At 38.9% G+C, this 20,508-nt stretch overlaps 1 protein-coding gene across 3 annotated transcripts; it reads left to right on the top strand.

The window, feature by feature from the left end:
• The first annotated feature begins 9,588 nt into the window (after window positions 1-9,588).
• LOC126374070 (cell surface glycoprotein 1-like) lies at window positions 9,589-19,966 on the top strand. Of its 3 annotated transcripts, none has more exons than XM_050020533.1 (5): window positions 9,589-9,850; window positions 14,889-15,581; window positions 15,654-16,777; window positions 17,233-17,356; window positions 18,223-19,966. In XM_050020533.1, the coding sequence occupies exons 1-5, from the start codon at window positions 9,784-9,786 to the stop codon at window positions 18,423-18,425; spliced, it is 2,211 nt and encodes a 736-aa protein (XP_049876490.1). In that variant the 5' UTR covers window positions 9,589-9,783; the 3' UTR covers window positions 18,426-19,966. The 3 variants fall into 3 exon arrangements, with proteins under 3 accessions (XP_049876490.1, XP_049876489.1, XP_049876488.1); XM_050020532.1 differs by having other exon boundaries at window positions 14,889-15,608; XM_050020531.1 differs by having other exon boundaries at window positions 14,889-16,777.
• The last annotated feature ends 542 nt before the right edge of the window (window positions 19,967-20,508 follow it).

Here is a 20,508-nt window from a genome sequence, read left to right as displayed (position 1 = left end):
GGGTTGAGATAGAGATTTTGAATTAGATTGGCTCTTGGATATAGTGACTCTCTTTGGAGAGTTTTGAGCACAGGCTTTAGCATAACTTAAGGAAGCAGTGACACGAGAGGATTTAGCATTTACTTTTGTGTCTAAACGAGCAGAATTACGTCGACACGTGTCCGTAATTCTGTTTACTAGTTTAAATTATCGTTATCACATAGTTCGCACGGGCCATCCGAGTTGTTATACGACTCCGGCTCCGATTGCGCTTCGTCCGCAACATGATTTATAGGAGCCGTGGGATTATTGTTTTGATAATTAGAATTTCGTTTGGAATTATTATGTTTTCGTTTAAAACATTCCGAAATATCATGGCCCGGGTTTTTACAATATCTACAATTTTTTTGTGATATCGAATTTTGTTGCGATGATATAGAATTTTGAAAGTTGCGTTTTGGTTTGGAGATACCTTCCGAATGAGAATGAGCTTGCTTGTTACGATTAACCTTGTACACGAGGTTTTCAAGCTTCTCTTCTTCGAGAGCTATGTTGATGGCATCGTTCAATGACCTCGGTTCTCGGCATCGGACGATTGTGCTCAATCGTGGTGATAATCCTAAATTGAACGTAAACAAGGCAAGGTCTTCGGTCATAGCGAGTCGACCGACGAGCTCCTTTTTTAGAGAAGCTGAATTGTGTATCTCCGATTGCAAGGATGTTAAGCAGCTTTCGATACGCAAAGCGAATTGTGCAACAGTTTCGTTAAATTGTTGTTTACATGATTGAAGATCTAACAACAGATGATTATAATGCTTCCTTTCTCCAAAGTTTTGGTTTAAGAATAACTTTAATTCGTCAAATGTTTCAAACACTTTGTTAGAACATGCTACCTGTGCTTTGCCTTCTAATTTAGCTATAATATATTTTAATAATATTATTTTCTGGCAAGGTGAAGCCAGATCAAGAGCATTTTGACAATTTGTCAGAAATGCGGTTAGGGTTTCTCGATCACCCTTATATGGATTAATGAAATTACAGAGAACCTGAAGAGGACAAGGTTCAGATATGAAAATTTCAGGAACCTTCTTCGAAGCTGAAGGAGTTGATGGAGGTTTGCTTTCCGCCATTATAAGAGGTAAGTAAGTACGTAAGTATGTAAATAGGATTTAGGTAAGTATTAGGGTTAGATTATTATTTTAGATTTTGGATTATTAAGACAGGTAATATAATAGGAGATATTTAGGAATCGACTAAGTGATACAAAATTTAGAATGTTAAGATTAATTAAAAGAGAGTGGCGAAGCAATTACAGTGAATCAAATATTTTACTCACATTAACACCAGCGCGAACACCACGTTGTAAATCTTCATTTCCAGCGAAATCAGGATACGTGCAGGAAAGCGGCAGCGAGGTGACGGCGGCGGCAGCGCAGCGGCAGGAAAAATATATGACGGCGATCGACTGGCAGGCTTACTCTGACAGTTTTGTTGTTGACCCCAGGATGCAGTCTCGGTGGTCCACCAGCAGGCTTCTCGAAGTAAGGCTTACTGTCGTGGTTAGACCTCCAGATAGACGGCGAGTATCGGCGAGCTGATGCGGGGAAGGTAGACTGTCGCCGTTTAACCGTACTTATTAATTCGACGGTGAGTTAGAAGATTTTGAAGAGTTTGACGAAGTGACGAAAATAACTTGAGAACTTGGAAGTCACTCCGGAGTCGGGTTGGCGACGACGAGCGGACAGGAATAGCGTATTAGTTTATAAGTTTGTAATTTCACAGACACATCACCAATGTTCCACACAATTTTTATGAGATTCGTTTACGCGAACGCGTTATGGAATACCAGGAATCGACGAAGAAACGGTAAAAATTCACTGGTATCCCACTTCTGACACCACTATTACGGGGTGGGTCAGGTGATGCTTTTTAAAAAACAATTTTATTTACGCTAAAAAGATTTATTTAAAGAAAATGTATTAGAATTACACAGGACGTAGTAACTATCCGAATTCCAAACCCGAACTAACGATTTCCCATTGAAATGAAACTTGATGGTTCCGGAGTCCTATTGCATTGACGTCAATGCAATAGGAATTGAGTATGCAGTTTTTATTTTATATGATTACCCTGTAATTTAATATATAACAGCCCGGTTAATGGCAATAGGCAGCTGTTATATAGGACTAAAACATAGCTGGCGAGGGGTGGTTTATGTACTACATCGCTGTTTACCTCTTCGAGAATACAGGCGTGGTGTTGTGTTATATGACGTACTTTTGCAGTTTTGTAGCTTAGTAGCTACAAAACTGTGTACGTTGTGTACCTATAAGAATGATACCTACATACTATTATTTCAACATACTTACCTGTTATTTGTGATCAATAATTATACGTTAAGTAGGTAAGTGGTTCTTTTATCTCTTTATCCATTCTCGGGCTCTTCTCTGATAGCGTAACACTGATTGTTACCTAGGTATTGATTAAGTGCAAACTCTATGTGAATATAGATAAACGTTTGCCCTTGGCTTTCTATGAAGGTTACTTATTATTAAGGGCAGTGGCGACCCTATGGCAGTGCAAGCGGTGCGATCGCAGCGGGCGCCGTTTTAGGGGGGCGCCTTTTTTTGAAGTGACTTATTGTAGATTTGCCGCACATGGAATTAACTAAAATCAACCAAGACGGGACCACTCTGGCTGGCAGCCCCGTATCTACTGGGGAGTAACTGGATGGGGCCTCTGCATTAGACCTCTTAGCGGCCACATAAAACTCATACATTTAATAAGAGGTCGTAGGTACCTTCTTAATAAACCTCTTATTAAATGTATGAGTTTAAGACATTTTAAAGAAAACAGGTATATTTCGGCGGCCGTAAACTAATAAAAAAGGGCCGCCACTGATTAAGGGATACCATAACCCTGATTTCTGCAGACACATCTTAATTTTATTTTAAGATTTTCTTTCCGCCGAAAAGGAATGGGACGGATGATTGTCAACTGTTAAATTTAAAATGAATGAATAACCCGCGCGAATAAAATATTCACCTCACTCATATGCAACCCGTTGACATGTGTTGTCAACTTGATTCTGTCGGGTTATTGGTCATTATATAATTTTGGAAGGGTATTTTTTCCATTTTTATGCCTGTCGACTGCCCGTCCGTTTCCTTTTCAACGTAAAAGAAAATGATGAACTTAAAATAAAATTAGATGGTGTGCACAGGAAACAACACATTTATGAAATTAGTAAAATTTTCATAGTCAAATAATGTTTAGTTTGCTCTTTCTAAAGTAGAGACCGCGCGTCTAACATCGATATAGATGTACGATATGCACGGAACCTGGAAATGATAAGCAGCATGGAAAATTATGCATTAAGGATGAGTCATTAATTAGTATTATCGACATAAACTGATGAATATCAAAGGGCGCGACGTATGCATATTCCTTATCCATTAGTAAGTACATACTGCTACCTATTACGGCACCATTGCCATCCGATGAGAGTATTTTACGAAGCCAGTTGCATAGAATAAGGAATAATACAACGTATAGAATGGCAACTCTCCACAGATTACAAATGCCCCGAATCAGCTGGCAGGGCAACTAACTATTCCAGAAACTATATGTCTAAAAAAGAAACGAGACATTTTCAATAAGGGTAGTCAGGCTGAAGTCACTACTTCTTCGAACTTCTACGAACGGCCTCCGTAGTCCAGTGGTTGAACATTGGGCTCACAATCCGAAGGCCCCGTGTTCGAATACCGGTAGGAACATAACACAAAAATCACTTTTGATCCCTAGTTTGGTTAGGACATTACAGGCCTGATTGTCCGAAAGTAAGATGATCCGTGCTTCGTAAGGCACATTAAGCCGTTGGTCCCGGTTACTACTTGTAAGTGAGTAATCGTAGCATGATGCATATCAGGGGCCTTTGGCGGCTTAATAATAACCCTGACCCAGATGAGGTTGGTACTCCACCGCACAACCCACACGATAAGAAGAAGAAGTGACTAAGTACTTGAAAGAAAGGACTGACTCCGCTGGGTGAAGCGTCCTCCGTGGCAAGATATAATCACAAAAAAAAGACTTGGCCGGAGCGATATATCACCGGTGCCACTAATAAAATTTTGTATTTAGAGGTAATAATGTTCTATGGTGAGATATCGTTATGATCAAATATGGCCGGAGGTTATGTACAATCAAATAGCAAAAGTGCAGTGAGCCCAGCGAATTATTTGTAAGCAGTGGTGAAATTATGAAAAATTAATTGTCATAATTATAAAATTTATATTTTTGTAGGTGTTTTTGGTCTATTACAGAAACGACATGTAACCAGGAGGTGTTAAGTGCGACCAGTTAATTTATTACTTTGCAAGAAACTGATTGGACTTTTGCACCTTATCGTACCTAATTGACGGCGTGTGACTCAGCTTACTTCAATAGGTATATAGGAATGACATTATCTACGTATCGTCGTATAGAGAAAACATTGTAAGCGTCTCTTTTCAAAATCACTAGTACACTAGTGTTTCAATCCAGGTAAAAAAATGCGGACTCAATTTTTACCCGGAAAAGACAAGCATGTCTATTGCTAAGTTTTGTTAACAAAAATCACATCTAAATGTGATTTTGGAAAACTTCGCTTACGACGTTTTCACTATTAAGCTACGTTATGTATATAGTATACATTAAGAGCCGTGGTAGCCCAGTTGATAGAGCGCTTGCCTCTCACTTTGAGGTCGCAGGTTCGAGTCCAGCATAGACCTAAACCAATGATTGTCGAATTAGTTATCGAATTCATGTTTGGATCATAAAATATGATTATCACGTGCTCAGCGGTGAAGGAAAACATCGTGAGGAAACCCACATTCCCGAGAAATGCATTTTCGGACGTATGTGACCTAACCTGTATTGGGCTGGTTTTCCCTTCGCGGGTTGGAAGATCGGACAGGCAGTCGCTTCTGTAAAAAACCGGACCTGTCAAATTTTCAAGTTAGGTAAGCGGACCCTGTGAAAAACGGAAATTATTCCGTTTAGCATTAGTTAAGGAGATGATTTAGATAGCATGCATTCCAAGGTAAAACTGTTATCGTTACAACCGAAAGCCAAGCGGTCGATGTCGCGAGCAACGGCTCGTGCTTATTTTTATCCTATATTTTACGCCTTAATGCATGAATTAATTTAGATAAGGCAACCTACGCTAATTTTAGAAGTACACTGCCCGCATGTTATCGGCTAATTAATATTGATTAACGTATGCTACCGAAATCGCTACTAGTGTTTCGGGGAATATTTAATTTTACACTGTTATAAAGGTACTTTTTAAGTCCGTTGGTTTACAATCTTCAAAAAAAAAGATCATCATCGTAATTTTTGTTAGGTATGATCTAAATTTTTTTAACAAATCCTGTCAATGGAAAAAATCTGCTGACGAAGAGGTGGTTTATACTATAATTTAATGTAATATACACGTAATATACTCATGTACTAAACTCTGCCTACCCCTTCAAGGCTACAGACGTGATAATGTAACGAAAAATCGTAGAATGTCAAAAAACTAAACGTGTTCAATAATTTTCTACTTATCGATGATTAGTTGATAAAAATAAACATGTGTACCTATTTAAAAATATTAGGCATTGTTTTGTTATTGAACACCGATAAGTAGCTATAGTATCTTATAATCGCACAGTGATTATAATAGTGAGTTTAATTCATAATCAATTGCAGTTTGACGGGGCGATACGGCTTGCCACCTATCACGTTGGTGTAATAGAAAGCTCAGTGAGGCGTGGGTACTCTTTTTTTATCTGATGGGTTTGCTCTTGGCCCCAGACTTGCCCGGAGGCATTGACGAGGCCTAAGATAGAATGAGCTCGCCCAGAAGGTGCCTGTTCACTCTGGCCTTGAAAGCACCCGGGTTATATGCAGGTACTTTTTTTTAAGTTTGACTACTTTGGCATATAGTCGTGAACTAATGCTATGTGCTCTATTTTCCCAAATAAAAAAGAATGCTAAATTCCTTGATTATCAATTATTTAGAATAGAATAGAAATTGTTTATTATAAAAGGACGCCACACACAAAGACAAGACAATAATTAATTATTTATTAGATTTGTCACTTATTCGTCGTAACATAATTTGAATTGAGAACTAAGTAAGTAGGTATGTTATTTTGTTCAAGTTATTTATCATATCTTATAAATTAAAAGCGGTACATTTCTTTTAAAACTAATTCAAAAGATAAGATATCATTATAAACCACTTCATCCAATCACGTGATCGGAATTCGTATTAAAATTCTTGATTTAGATAAATGGACTCACGAAAGTAATTCATATTGAGCTTGGCGGGTCCAGAAATCATCGGATAGATGAAAACTATAATACTTATATATAAAAGTAAGACAACTTGCAGACTTTTTAATAGGAAGTTTGAGGATGCACCATATTACGGTGACCGGCAAACAATCACTAACCTTTATAATTTCTCAATGCCCACGGAATAGAAGAAAGAGGTTGGAGGGTCCCAGTGAGCGCGATTCTCCCATCATACATACATAAACATAAAAAGCAATATATACGTCCCACTGCTGGGCACAGGCCTCCACGCAATCAACCGGAGGGGGGTATGGAGCATACTCCACCACGCTGCTTCAATGCGGGTTGGTGGAGGTGTTTTTACGGCCAATAGCCGGGACCAACGGTTTAACTTTCCCTCCAAAGCACGGAATTATCTTACTTTTTCAGACAATCAGGTGATTCCAGCCTGATAAGTCTTTACCAAACAAAGGACAGTCTCACAAAGGGAATCAAACCCGGACGTCCAGATCGTGAGCGTTAGTCTAATCACTAGACCACGGAGGCTGCTGCTATGTTATATTAAGGAAATAATTATGTTACAAAATAATGTGTAAGTATAGTATACACACCCACTCCTCGCCAGCTATGTTTAAGTCCCATGTAATATAGGGTGAGACTATTGTCATTAATCGGAGACAAATCCTGGAAACCACCATCTTCTTGCAATCTATATAATCAGCGGTTTACAATTCATAATATTATTATTGCATATTATTATGCTTTGCATGGGTATATTATGCCGCTTTCATGTTTTACAACATAATGTTATATTTATGACGTCTTTTACCGTATCATTAAAGTACTTATATAAAATCATTTGACCAGTATTCATTTTGTATATTAAGTATATTACCTGTATTTCGTCATATTAACACAAGCTATGGGTTGAATTTCGCTAGGCAAGCGTTGATGCAACATTTTTAAAACATCATACGATTGTAATGAACAATCTGCAAGTTTAAATATTAATAGTTTTATTTTTAATTACCTTGTCGTCTGTGAATTTGGTTGACACGGCAAGTACATTAAGCCTGTCCTTGGAAAGGAAACATAATAATAATGTTTATTTAATTTATTTAACAGTATAAGGACATTACAAAAAGCAACAGGCGCTCATGTACCGAGTATATCACATAAGTTAATAAAATAAAAAAATAAATATAAAATATTTTATTATCGAACAACTAGATCCATTTGGATAGTAACAAACTTAAGAACTATGTTATTAAATTATCTTAAATACCGATAAAGTTTTACACCGATAATATGATTAAATATCTATATTAGTATTATTGGTATATGGAGGTATTTCTTCCTTCGTATGGTTTGTAAGGCCAATGACCGCCCTTACCACCTTGTAGTCAGGATTACTATTAAGTACTTAATACAATTTTTCGGGATCAATCCCGAAGCATAATTATACGAGGTCGAGATTGACGGGATTGGGCGAATCTCCTTGAGTTATACTTTTTGTTTTGATTACGCTGGTATCCAAAGAAAACTTAGTTATTTAGTTAGTAATATTGTAGAATAAAGGTTTTTGTTTTCGTTCTAAAAAGTTTTAATTATTCTCACTATCACAAACAAGCAGTTTTCATCGTTTTCAACCACCGTAACTTTACTTTTTTTTAATGAACTTGATGAGTTCGCGAAAATTTCGGGATCTCGCGGGATTGATATTTAAATCCCGCGGGATCTCCAATTTGCGGTCTCGAGTCGGGATTGCATTCCCTAATAAGTAGTATTTATTATTTATTTTCTGTTTATATGATTAGAAAGCAGTATATTTACTGAGTCATTACGTAAAGAAATGTCTTAAAATCATACGAGGGAATTCACTGACTAGGGCAATAAATGATAACATCAACACTCTAGCCATGAATGAAAGAGATATTGTGAGAATGCTGACGTTTTTATTTCCATATTCTATCTCATGTTATATTGCTTTACTGTGAATTTGTATGTTTGTTTATACTGCTAAATATTCTGTGATCTGTGATTTGCTGATCATCTTTTTAAGTTAGTAAACTGGATTGATTTTGTCTGGATATTTTTAAAATGAGAAAAATACATTATGTATAAGTAGTAAATAGGTAGTTTCTATGAGATAATAAAAAGAAATCGCAAAAGTTTGCCTTGTTTTGGAGTTTGAACCAATCCTTGACACGCTTTATTACATTGCATTCATACAGTGAACTTCGCGTAATACCTCTCACTAACAGTTCAGTAACTCCGCACCGCACCAATCAGTAAGTAGTTTCTGTCCTGTGTTGAATGTAATGTACCTGTCTGTCTGTGTCTATGGTGTCCGGAAGTAATAAATGTTTCTTTCTTTCTTTAGTATCGGGCGCCAACCTCACCCCCTCCTGCGGGCTTAGCACCGTAAGCACGCGACTTTTTCTTGCCTCGACATACGTCACACATCCCTCTCTCACAGTACTGCACAGAAAGAGACAGATAATCTCTGTCGCGGCGAGAAAGAGTCACGTGCTTCAGGTGCTAAGCCAACTGGTTAGTCGCTAAAGAGTAAGGGAGAGAGCGCTCCGACTATGTTTCGCTCACACTTACGCGTTAGGCGGCACACGGTAACAATGATTTTTTGTATAGAGTGTCCGGTTTGTGATACTAGCACTGAATACATAATACATCATCATGTCAGGTCTTTACATCTTTGTAAGATGATTTGATCAGCGTTCTTATGACAGCTTCTACTCGTAAAATATAACGCAGGAAATGCAAATAATGTTCACGTTTTTAACGTAGTAGGTACATTACAAGTAGAACCTTCCTGCTGGGAACGGAGCACCGGGTGAGAGCCTTCAGCGCTCCCCATTTGTCCGGCCAAGTAGTTAATGTCATCTGTGGCAAATCTACAATAAGTCACGTCAAAAAAAAAACGGAACGGAGTCTTCAAGACTGAACTATTATACATTGTATGAGGTTTATGCGGTTAATATCACAATGAATACACATAATACCGGGTTCTTACCGCGTTAAAATCAGCGATATGAGACTCCCACATTATATCCCTCAGTCTCATATCCTTAACGCAGTCAGAACGCGGTATTATGTGTTTTAATTATGAATTATTTTATTCTCAATACTTTACCTTTGACTACCTATTCATTCAAAAAACCTATGATCATACACGTTCACTTCCATGTGGAGAAGTTGTGGATACAATGGAAAACAATACTTAATTATTTTCAATGGCAAATAAATTGGCACTGAACGAAGCAAGTTTGAGCAGCTAGTACCTAATAATGATACCTAAGCGATATACACCAGCCCGTGCTACGTATTATCATCGGAATCAGATAATACTAACGTATAAAATTACTATCAAAACCGTTTACCTGCATTTTGACGTGTGTGGCAATCCGAAACGGTGTGTGGAAAATGATATAAAAATATATTTTTTTAAATAATTATATCAAAATGTTCGCTTTCAAGTATATTACGTGTTTATACGTTTTCGTTGGCGTAGTGATTTTTTACGGAAACAGTAAGTACATTTATACGAATTTAATAGATCTGGTATTATACTTACAATTAGGTACCGACTATATTGACAGTTATTTAAAAACATTTCATGTCGTTTTTTCAAAATAATATAAGTTTCTTATAAACTAATTGTAATACCAAATATATAATTATGGAACTAACCAAATGAAATAAAAAGTTTGCAATAAAAAAATAAGCAAATTAATTTATTGTTTTAAATAAGAACTGTTCGCGAATGTTGTGCAGTAGTATTTAAATATTTATTTATATAATGATCAATGAATCTATCTTTGAAAAGGTTGTGCGTACTGAATACGATGTATCGATAATCTGTGATCTGACAAGGAAAATCAAAAGTTTGAGCATTAATAATAACTTGTACTTATATTTATTTATTATATGGATGTTTCGATAAATGGTCCTTTTTTTGACGTGACTTATTGTAGATTTGCCGCAGATGGCATTAATTACTTGGCCGGACAAATGGGGAGCGCTGAGGGCTCTCACCCGGTAAAGAAATGGTCCACCACCATGTTAGAGTCATTAAATATTTCATATGTAAAAATGAACTATTCTTTGGAAACTGAAATATAATAATTTAACACTCCGTCAATCCGTGAATTTTGTGTTAGTCCTTTGTAGTTCGGAGAACGCGTCATTTACATCGTCATCATGGGTTCAGACCCAGCTCGGGCATTAAACCAGGGAATTCGATTTTATAAGTTTGAATTCGACTTTATAACAGCCTCCGTGGTCTAGTGGTTAGAGCGTTACGTTCACGATCTGGAGGTCCGGGTTCGATTCCCGATGGGGACATTGTCGAAATCACTGTGTGAGACTGTCCTTTGTTTGGTAAGGACTTTTCAGGCTTGAGTCACCTGATTGTCCGAAAAAGTAAGATGATTCCGTGCTTCGGAGGGCACGTTAAGCCGTTGGTCCCGGCTATTGGCCGTAAAAACATCTCCACCAAACCCACACTGGAGCAGCGTGGTGGAGTATGCTCCATACCCCCTCCGGTTGATTGAGGGGAGGCCTGTGCCCAACAGTGGGACGTATATAGGCAGTTTATGTAAGTTTGAATTCATGTTTGGATCATAGATAATTTATACCACGGAATTTCCAGGATCTGTGCCCGGTTAATCTTCTTCTTCTTCTATCGTGTGGGTTGTGAGTTGGATTACCAACCTCATCACCCCTGGTGTCAGGGTTACTATTGAGCCGCCAAAGGCCTCTGACATGACTCATGTAACGATTACGTACTTGCCCGGCCCGGTTGATGATAATAGGCTCGTCCTCTATTACATGGGACTTAAACAAAGCTAGCTAGGAATCAGTGCAGTATATAGTATACAACTCTGGCTACCCCATCGGGGATAAAGGCGTGAAATTATATTATGTTATGTTAAATTGAATTAACCTCATAAAACCCGGTTTGCCATACGCAATAGTAAAACAATGGAAAATGGATTTATAAAGGACATTAGGTCTTGAAACCTATCTGAGTATGAAATTGATGTCAGAATAAAAAAGTGACGTAGAAGTATAATCGTATCACGAATTGAACATAAAAGTTAAACTATTATTAAATTATCATCATCATCAGCCCATTAACGTCCCCACTGCTGGGGCACGGGCCTTCCCTATGGATGGATGGGGAGATCGGGCCTTAAACCATCACGCGGGCCCAGTGCGGATTGATGGTTATTAACGACTGCTAATGCAGTCGGGACCAACGGCTTAACGTGCCTTCCGAAGCACGGAGGAGCTCGAGATGAAAACTATTTTTTTGAGGTCACCCATCCTATGACCGGCCTTTGCGAAAGTTGCTTAACGTCAACAATCGCAGACCGAGCGCGTTTACCGCTGCGACACCGAGCTCGTCTTTTATACGAGTATTAAATTGTAACACAACAACACTAGAGATGCACCGACTCGACGCCGACCAGTCGGAAAAGCCTAGTCGGCGAATATCATAGTAGGTGACTAGTCAGCAAATAATAAGTTAGTACCTACTTGAAATAAAAATTAATTGCATAATTAATTAAACTATATTACTAAAATATATTTTCCCAAAAAAAAAAAAAATAAAAAAAAAAAAAAAAAAAAATATATAATAAAATATATATATAAATATATAATTAAATATATTTTTTTTTTTTTTTTTTGTCCTCTAACATGATGGACTAATGTTATGGGCGATAGGCTGATCCCTTATCACCATAAGGTTCATCATATCCATCTTAGGACTTCGTATCAACAGTGGCTGCAAGTTGTCTTTGATTACTTGTGGCTCTGCCCACCCCATTTGGGATTACGGGCGTGAGTTTATGTATGTATGTATGTATGTATATTTTACGAAAAAAAAAAGAACTTATAAAATGTATATAAGGTTAAGTTTACTAACTAATATAAACTTACTAGCGGCCGCCCGCGACTTCGTCCGCGTGGATTTCGGGTTCCGCGGTAAGAATTTCCGTTTTTTTTTTAATTGTTAAAGCCTGTGTGTTATTCGGATGTACTTATAAGCTACATTATTGTAAAGTTTCATTAAAATCCATTCAGTAGTTTTTGCGTGAAAAAGTAACAAACATCCAAACATCTATACTCACAAACTTTCACATTTCTGTACCGTCGGTGAAAAGTAATACAACTCGAGTTGTATCACTTTTGAGTTATTAGCACACACTTCATGTTCAAAAAATTCTCTTTCTTTCTGTCTAATTCTCGTAACTGTAGCTATTATAAATACGGAGATAATTTTTGTGTTCAGTGATATAAGTACTGTTTGTGAACGATTCATGCTGTTATAACACGTGTAACATAATTCATCTTAACTTGCATCAAAGTGAAATGAAGATTTTCATTAAATATTTTGGTGTAAGTAAATGCAACTCAACATATATTAAAATATACGCAATCCTTGAATTCTCACGGTCCGTGTTTAATGATATAATTTTAGTTGTAACATCAAACACCAAATTTATTTTTTTGTGAAAAGTAATATAAATTAATATATATCAAAATATTTCAGAAAATACGATCTTGAATATCAATAACGTGTCGTGTATAACGATACATACAAGTTCGATTCCATGCGCCTCCAGTGTGTATCCTAAGGTGACCTCCGCATAAACCTGTCTATGGGAAGACATTTTGTCTAGAGCAAACCATATCTGATCCACATTGCGATCTTAATCATATATGCGATCTTAAACATTTAGCTTAATCATAACAGACCATGGTAAAGGTGACAAGACCTAGCCTGAGGATAGCCCTGTGTAATCTATAGGTTTGGAAGTGAACCAATGATCTTCATTTTCACTACCTATTATTATCGTCAACATTGATTCGACTCCGTTTATAGTTCTGTCAATGTTGCGGGCTACCATTAGACCGGGAATTTTGATAATTTGAAATATCGAATTTTACTTTACTTTAGGGGAATGAGTTGTGATCTTTTAAATACATAGTTTCACTAGGAAAGACGTAACACTTACCGGTTTATGTGATTTTGGTCTAAAAGTACGTAGGTACATCACCTTTATCTCCAGGCCATACTGCCACGCTAGCCCGAAACATTCCTAATGACCAGTCTTAATATGATTCCCCTTACCTTCATTTGTTAGGGGTGGAAATATTATCATAATTGAATTTGTAAGATTTTGACTGCAAAAATGAACCAAAAGTGGTTTTGAAGCGGGCAGCAGTGGTGGTTTTGACCGGTTATTTATGAGTTTTGAGAGTAAAATCATAACAAAAATATCTTAATATCGCCACCTTACACTATATATACGTGTACCATCTTTATATGTATTTATTACTAGAAATTCGTAAAAACATGTATCATTTTACACAATAAAACCGAAAAAATAAGTCATTTTAAACCACTTGACACAAATTCGTTATAGTTTATCGTTTGTGTCAATTGATATAAGTTACGTTTCTTTACTTTTTAAAGAAAATAAATAGAATTTTGCCTTTCTACAACTTTATGAAATAATCTTTCTTCCGAGACATTTTGTTTTTTGTAGAATAAGACTGTAAAATTGTTAATTGAAATATGATATATCAACGATGACTTTTGTATAGTTATGTGTGTAAAAGAGTATAAGTAGACTTGTATCAATTTACACAGTATAAAAGTTGGTGTCAACTGATACATGTAATTTATTTTGATCCTCTACCATTTCTGTTTAGGTTCTAAATATAACTAAATATTAGAAAAGAAACCTTCCATCATCACCTATCGACACATCTAACTTCTGTTCCATTACTCCTTATAAGTCGCGAGCTAGAATGTTTTTAACTTTAAACTCGATTTTCTCAAAACTTGAATTTTGGACTTGTATTACTTTTCACCGACGGTACAGATTTATAATATTAGTAAGATAAGAAAAACTTATACTTACGAAATAATAAGAAATATCTATTCGGCATGTATTATTGTATGATACTTAATTATTTTGTCATGAATTATTTTGTTATGAGTTCTTAAAAAGATAGTCTCTTGTATATTATTGCCAATTTGAGAGACAGTATTTTCCTACATAGTTGTAGCTGTACAATTGGTCGACTAGTCAGTCGACTGGTCAGCTTTATGGGCCGCCTAATCGGCTAGTCGGATAAACCGCCCCTCTCTAAACAAGACTCTTTATTTTTACACATGCTATAGGTAGATAATAAAAAAAATCAACAGCGACAGTTAAGTGACAAATATGTTGTAATACATTATGCTGTATGCTGTAATAGGTGGCTATACAGCTTATAGTGGGTGGGTGATTTGCACAGAAACCTACGTTTTCTTTTAGCGAAAATTTTCTTTATTTTCTCTCGTTATTGGTTTGCTAGTGGCTGCTTCTCTTAAAATATAACCCCTAATTTGTCATGCTATCTGAGGTAAACCTTCAATAAGTCACGTCAAACAACAACAATCTTACAACAAAAGCAGCAATAGCTAGTACTTATAGCAAGTATTACTCATTCACTCTATAACCTACAAAATCCCAAGATATCCCTAAATAGCTTTTCTTCTTTTTCAGCGGAGGCATTAAAATGCTATGTGTGTCATGGTAATGACTGTGACGAGCCTACAGAAGCACAAATACAGACATGCCCAAGTAGGCCACCACCTACGGATCCCACCCCCCCAACTGAACCCACTGAGCCAACGGAGCCTACTGAACCTACAGACCCAACGGAGCCAACCGAGCCGACCGAGCCGACCGAGCCGACCGAGCCGACCGAGCCGACCGAGCCGACCGAGCCGACCGAGCCGACCGAGCCGACCGAGCCGACCGAGCCGACCGAGCCGACCGAGCCGACCGAGCCGACCGAGCCGACCGAGCCGACCGAGCCGACCGAGCCGACCGAGCCGACCGAGCCGACCGAGCCGACCGAGCCGACCGAGCCGACCGAGCCGACCGAGCCGACCGAGCCGACCGAGCCGACCGAGCCTACAGAGCCTACTGTGCCTACCGAGCCTACGGAGCCGACTGAACCTACGGAGCCGACAGAACCGACCGAGCCGACCGAGCCGACCGAGCCAACCGAGCCGACGGAGCCAACTGAACCTACAGAGCCAACCGAACCTACAGAGCCAACCGAGCCTACAGAGCCAACGGAGCCAACTGAACCTACAGAGCCAACTGAGCCAACGGAGCCAACTGAACCTACAGAGCCAACTGAGCCAACGGAGCCAACTGAACCTACAGAGCCAACAGAGCCAACAGAACCTACAGAGCCAACTGAGCCAACAGAACCTACAGAGCCAACAGAGCCAACTGGTCCAACGGAGCCAACTGAACCTACAGATCCAACTGAGCCAACGGAGCCAACTGAACCTACAGAGCCAACTGAGCCAACGGAGCCAACCGAGCCTACAGAGCCAACCGAGCCCACCGAGCCAACCGAGCCTACCGAGCCAATCGAGCCGACGGAGCCAACTGAACCTACAGAGCCAACCGAGCCCACCGAGCCAACCGAGCCTACCGAGCAAACCGAGCCTACAGAGCCTACCGAACCTACGGAGCCTACGGCGCCAACGGAGCCGACTGAACCTACAGAGCCAACCGAGCCAACTGAACCTACAGAGCCAACTGATCCAACGGAGCCAACTGAACCTACAGAGCCGACTGAGCCGACGGAGCCAACCGAACCTACAGAGCCAACTGATCCAACGGAGCCAACTGAACCTACAGAGCCAACTGAGCTGACGGAGCCAACCGAGCCTACAGAGCCAACTGAGCCAACCGAGCCAACTGAGTCTACAGAGCCTACCGAGCCTACCGAGCCAACTGAGCCTACCGAGCCTACCGAGCCTACCGAGCCTACCGAGCCTACCGAGCCTACCGACCCTACCGAGCCTACCGAGCCTACCGAGCCTACCGAGCCTACCGAGCCTACCGAGCCTACCGAGCCTACCGAGCCTACCGAGCCTACCGAGCCTACCGAGCCTACCGAGCCTACCGAGCCTACCGAGCCTACCGAGCCTACCGAGCCTACCGAGCCTACCGAGCCTACCGAGCCTACCGAGCCTACCGAGCCTACGGAGCCAATGGAGCCAACGGTGCCAACGGAGCCAACTGATCCAACGGAACCAACTGAACCTACAGAGCCAACTGAGTCGACGGAGCCAACTGAACCTACAGAGCCAACGGATCCAACTGAGCCAACGGAGCCGACTGAACCTACAGAGCCAACGGAGCCAACAGAGCCAACGGAGCCAACTAAGTTAACTGAGCCAACCGAGCCCACAGAGCCAACTGAGCTAACTCAACCTACAGTACCGACCGAGCCAACTGAGCCTACAGAGCCTACGGAGTCAACTGAGCCAACGGAGCCTACGTTGCCTACGGAGCCAACTGAGCCAACGGCGCCTACGGTGCCAATTCAGCCATGGAAAGAATCTAAAATTATAAGGATTAAAAAGGTAAAAAAGACCCGATTAATATTTGTTTTGAAATTAATCAATTTAAATTTTCTGCCCTCGCGGCATAGCAACCGCGCACGCCGCACGCGGCGAGAATTATATCGAAGGTGCAAAGATGCAAAGGTGCAAAAGTGTGATAGCCGTGGGTACGACGTATATCTACCCTAGATTATCATTAGCTACGTCTAAGGCCTCGATATCATTCGCGCCGCGTGTTTGTCGTGCAAAACCCGCTGAATATTTTGTTAATATTTGATATCAACAATGTATATTTTTGACTTCTTTATATATCTACTGTTGAATTAGGAGAAACGAAAATAAAACATATAGTGTATATAATGTATTCACAGGCATGTCAATAAAAACTTAATATTAGACAGAAAAAATAAGAAGAATTTGTCCATTAATAATCATTGTAGTCGATATATTTTTAAATAATTTATATCTAATTTCAGATGGACGATGTACATCTTCAAGGTATGAATCCTCCTCAGCGAGTTTTCTTGAGGACCCTTAAGCAATTGAGGGAAAACGACAATGAAGATTCTGACGCCCGGTGTATGGTTACATCTTACCAAGGTAAAGAAACATGAGTTACTTAACGCATAATACTGTAGGCGACGCACTGAATACCGCTTCTGAACACATTGAATTTTGATCATATTGTAATAGTGCAATATGAAATATACCGTCACTGATGTCGCGAATTGACGTAAGTATCTGCAGTTTTTGGCGAACCTGATTTGCACCTTTCACAATTGTCAATAAAAAAAAAATTCAGATACGTCAGCAAAGTCAGCTACTATATTATTATCAAAGGCGCTTTCTAGTTAATCCCGTGGTCTTTAAATGCTTGGTTATGGTCCCCAATAGCCCCCATGCAGGGGGCGGCGGGCGCGGCTGGCCTTTTTCAATAGTTGCTTCTAACAGTCTCCGTCGTCTAGTGGTTGTTGATGTAAAGAGTTGGGCTCACGATCTGAAGTCCAGGTTCGATTCCCGACGTACACATTGTAACACAACGGCGAAATCATTTGTAAGACCATCCTTTGTTTCGTAAGGACATTGCAGGCTTGAATCACCAGATTATCCGAAAAAGTAAGAATTAACTGTAAAAATATACCACCGCCAACCTGCAGTGAAGCAGCCCGGTGGTGTATGCTCCACACCCCCTCCGGTTGAATAAGGGGAGGCCTGTGCCCAGCACTGGGATGTATATAGGCTATTTATGTTATGTAGTTAGTGATTTACCGGTTTTATAGATAGTTATCGATAGAAATCTACATATCTCTTTTGTATTTGACAAAGCCTTATAGTAAACCCACAAATGCCAGTGCCACTAAAAAAATAACCAATGCGCTTCTGTAAAATCAGAACTCGAAATTGCGACTTTTTCCATTGCTCTAGGAGAAAAATGTATTAATTAAACATTTAATTTATCTTTCCAGAAAATGGTGAGACAGTGGTAATCCGTGGCTGTGCATTCGCTTCGGAAGACATAGAGACGACCTGTCGGAATGCGGTCGGAGAAAACTTTACTGGTGAATTAAATAATTGCAGAGTGTGTGATGGCGAACTTTGTAACGCCGCTGTCAAATCTTCTTTGACAGTTCTAATACTAATTCTAGGAATTATTATTAACTTACAGTGAATTCACGACTGATTTATTTAAAGCGTAAATATGTCATGTAACTATGTGATAACGTGATAAACGTGAAGTGAATACTGAAGGGTTTATTCCAAATGAGTGTGGTTTGTTTTTCACTTCAGAAAATAAAATGTCGATGTAAATAGCAGAGTAGGGAAACCCCAATACCAGACTTGCACCAATGTGTTTATAATTTATCTTAAGTGCACTTTTTACTAACACTGTTGGTTCGATTATTATAGACGGCGATACGGCTCACCACCTATCACGTTGGTCTAACAGAAAGCTCGGTGAAGTGTGAAGACTTAGTTCATCTTGAGATGGATGTACCTCTGACTATCCCACTTGTGATTTAGTCGCTTATGATTTATGCTCGAGTGGGTTACGCCGAGGTCCCCATTAATAGTCCCATATATACATGACGATACAAAAGGACGATCCATCGCAACAAATTTCTTTAGCAAATCGTTTTTGATATCGTCTTTGATTAAGTAAACCGTTAACAATATGACTCTGCACTTTATGATTGCCATCTGAGGCAAACTTATACTTAAGGATCTGTCCACAAGTTCACATCACGGCGTCGTAACGTGGAAATTCGACGTTACGTTTTCGAGTCGATGTGAAGTTCCACGTTACGACGACACTGTGACGACGGGAGATGAGAAAAGGCCCTATGTTGTAATACCATTCTGTATAAGATAGTTGCTTTTGTAAATAAAAACTTAATAAATTCGCCCTAAGATTACTTATAATACATGAGAAGTATTTAACAGACATTTTGTAAATGTCGATAGCTGGAAAAGACACTGCAGTATACAAAGTGATAATCTGTGATCGCTATGGCGGACAATGCCTATGAAACCTAACTCAATATAGCATTGAGACAATATTTAATATCATATGTAACGAGCTCCGTGGTCCAATGGTTGAGCGTTGGGCTCACGATCCGGAGGTCCTGGGTTCGATTCCCAGTAGGGACATATCACAAAAATTACTTTGTGTTCCCTAGTTTGGTTAAAACATTACAAGCTGATCACCTGATTGTCCGAAAGTAAGATGATCCATGCTTCGGAAGGCACGTTAAGTCATTTGTCCCGGTTACTACTTACTGATGTAAGTAAGTAGTCGTTAGTAATAGTGATGTAAGTAAGAGCCATGTCAGGGGCCTTTGGCGGCTCAATAGTAACCCCAGGGTTGATGATGATGGTACTCCACCTACTTCAAGATCATATATGATGTATTTTTTAATATTTTTAAAAAATGTATGAGATTTCTCATGAATTTATTTACTTTTATAACCAACCGCATGATGACGTGTACAGCTTGTCGATGTTGGAAAGGACACGATTGTTTGCCTTTTTAGAAATGCTAAGGATAGGTAATAAAGAATTCTTTGTAAGTATTTTTCATGGACACATCAAAAAAGAATCAGTGTAAATAATTACTTATATTTAATATTCACACATAATTTGAATCATTATTACCATAACAGCATTTAATTTATGATTGTCATTATAATTTTAAGAAATAATTTAAATATTTTTGTATATTGCCCTATATTATTTTATCATAAATAAAATATTATTTTTATATAAATATTGTTTTTCTAAGTTCTCTCCTGTTTTTGTCGTGATCCTTGTACTTGTTACAATCGCCGATTATTTGAAAATAATTAGGATAAAAACTGCATATTTCTCCCGCCAGGTGTCGCTACTGTTGACTGTTCTTAAATTTTGACATTTCCGCATACTACCAGAGTAAACAAACATATTATTATTTGGTAACTCATCCTTCAGACGGGATACACTTCACGTTGCTTCACATCTTATAGCAGTTTATTACGACTTTTAGACTTTTAGCTTTAAACACCATCTAATTTTATATTAAGTTATATCTGTCATTTTCTTATCCGCCGAAAAGGAAAGGTACGGGTAATCGACAAGCATAAAATTTTATGATGATCCATATTACTTAATTACGCTCAGACGTGTTGCGGCGACTGATTTTCCAACCATTATTATTCTGTTTAAAAAAAAGAACCAATATACATAGGTAGCAACATAATTCAATAGAAATCTAATTT

The sequence above is a fragment of the Pectinophora gossypiella genome, chromosome 16 (assembly GCF_024362695.1).
Source record: "Pectinophora gossypiella chromosome 16, ilPecGoss1.1, whole genome shotgun sequence".
Taxonomy (NCBI): Eukaryota; Metazoa; Arthropoda; class Insecta; order Lepidoptera; family Gelechiidae; genus Pectinophora; species Pectinophora gossypiella.
This window is presented reverse-complemented; position numbering and strand designations above follow the sequence as displayed.

Coding starts and splice junctions, on each gene's coding strand:
- LOC126374070 (XM_050020531.1), top strand. CDS start 9,784: ATGTTCGCTTTCAAGTATATTACGTGTTTATACGTTTTCGTTGGCGTA. Junction 9,851..14,888: donor AGTGATTTTTTACGGAAACA/GTAAGTACATTT, acceptor CTTCTTTTTCAG/CGGAGGCATTAAAATGCTAT. Junction 16,778..17,232: donor AAATTATAAGGATTAAAAAG/GTAAAAAAGACC, acceptor ATCTAATTTCAG/ATGGACGATGTACATCTTCA.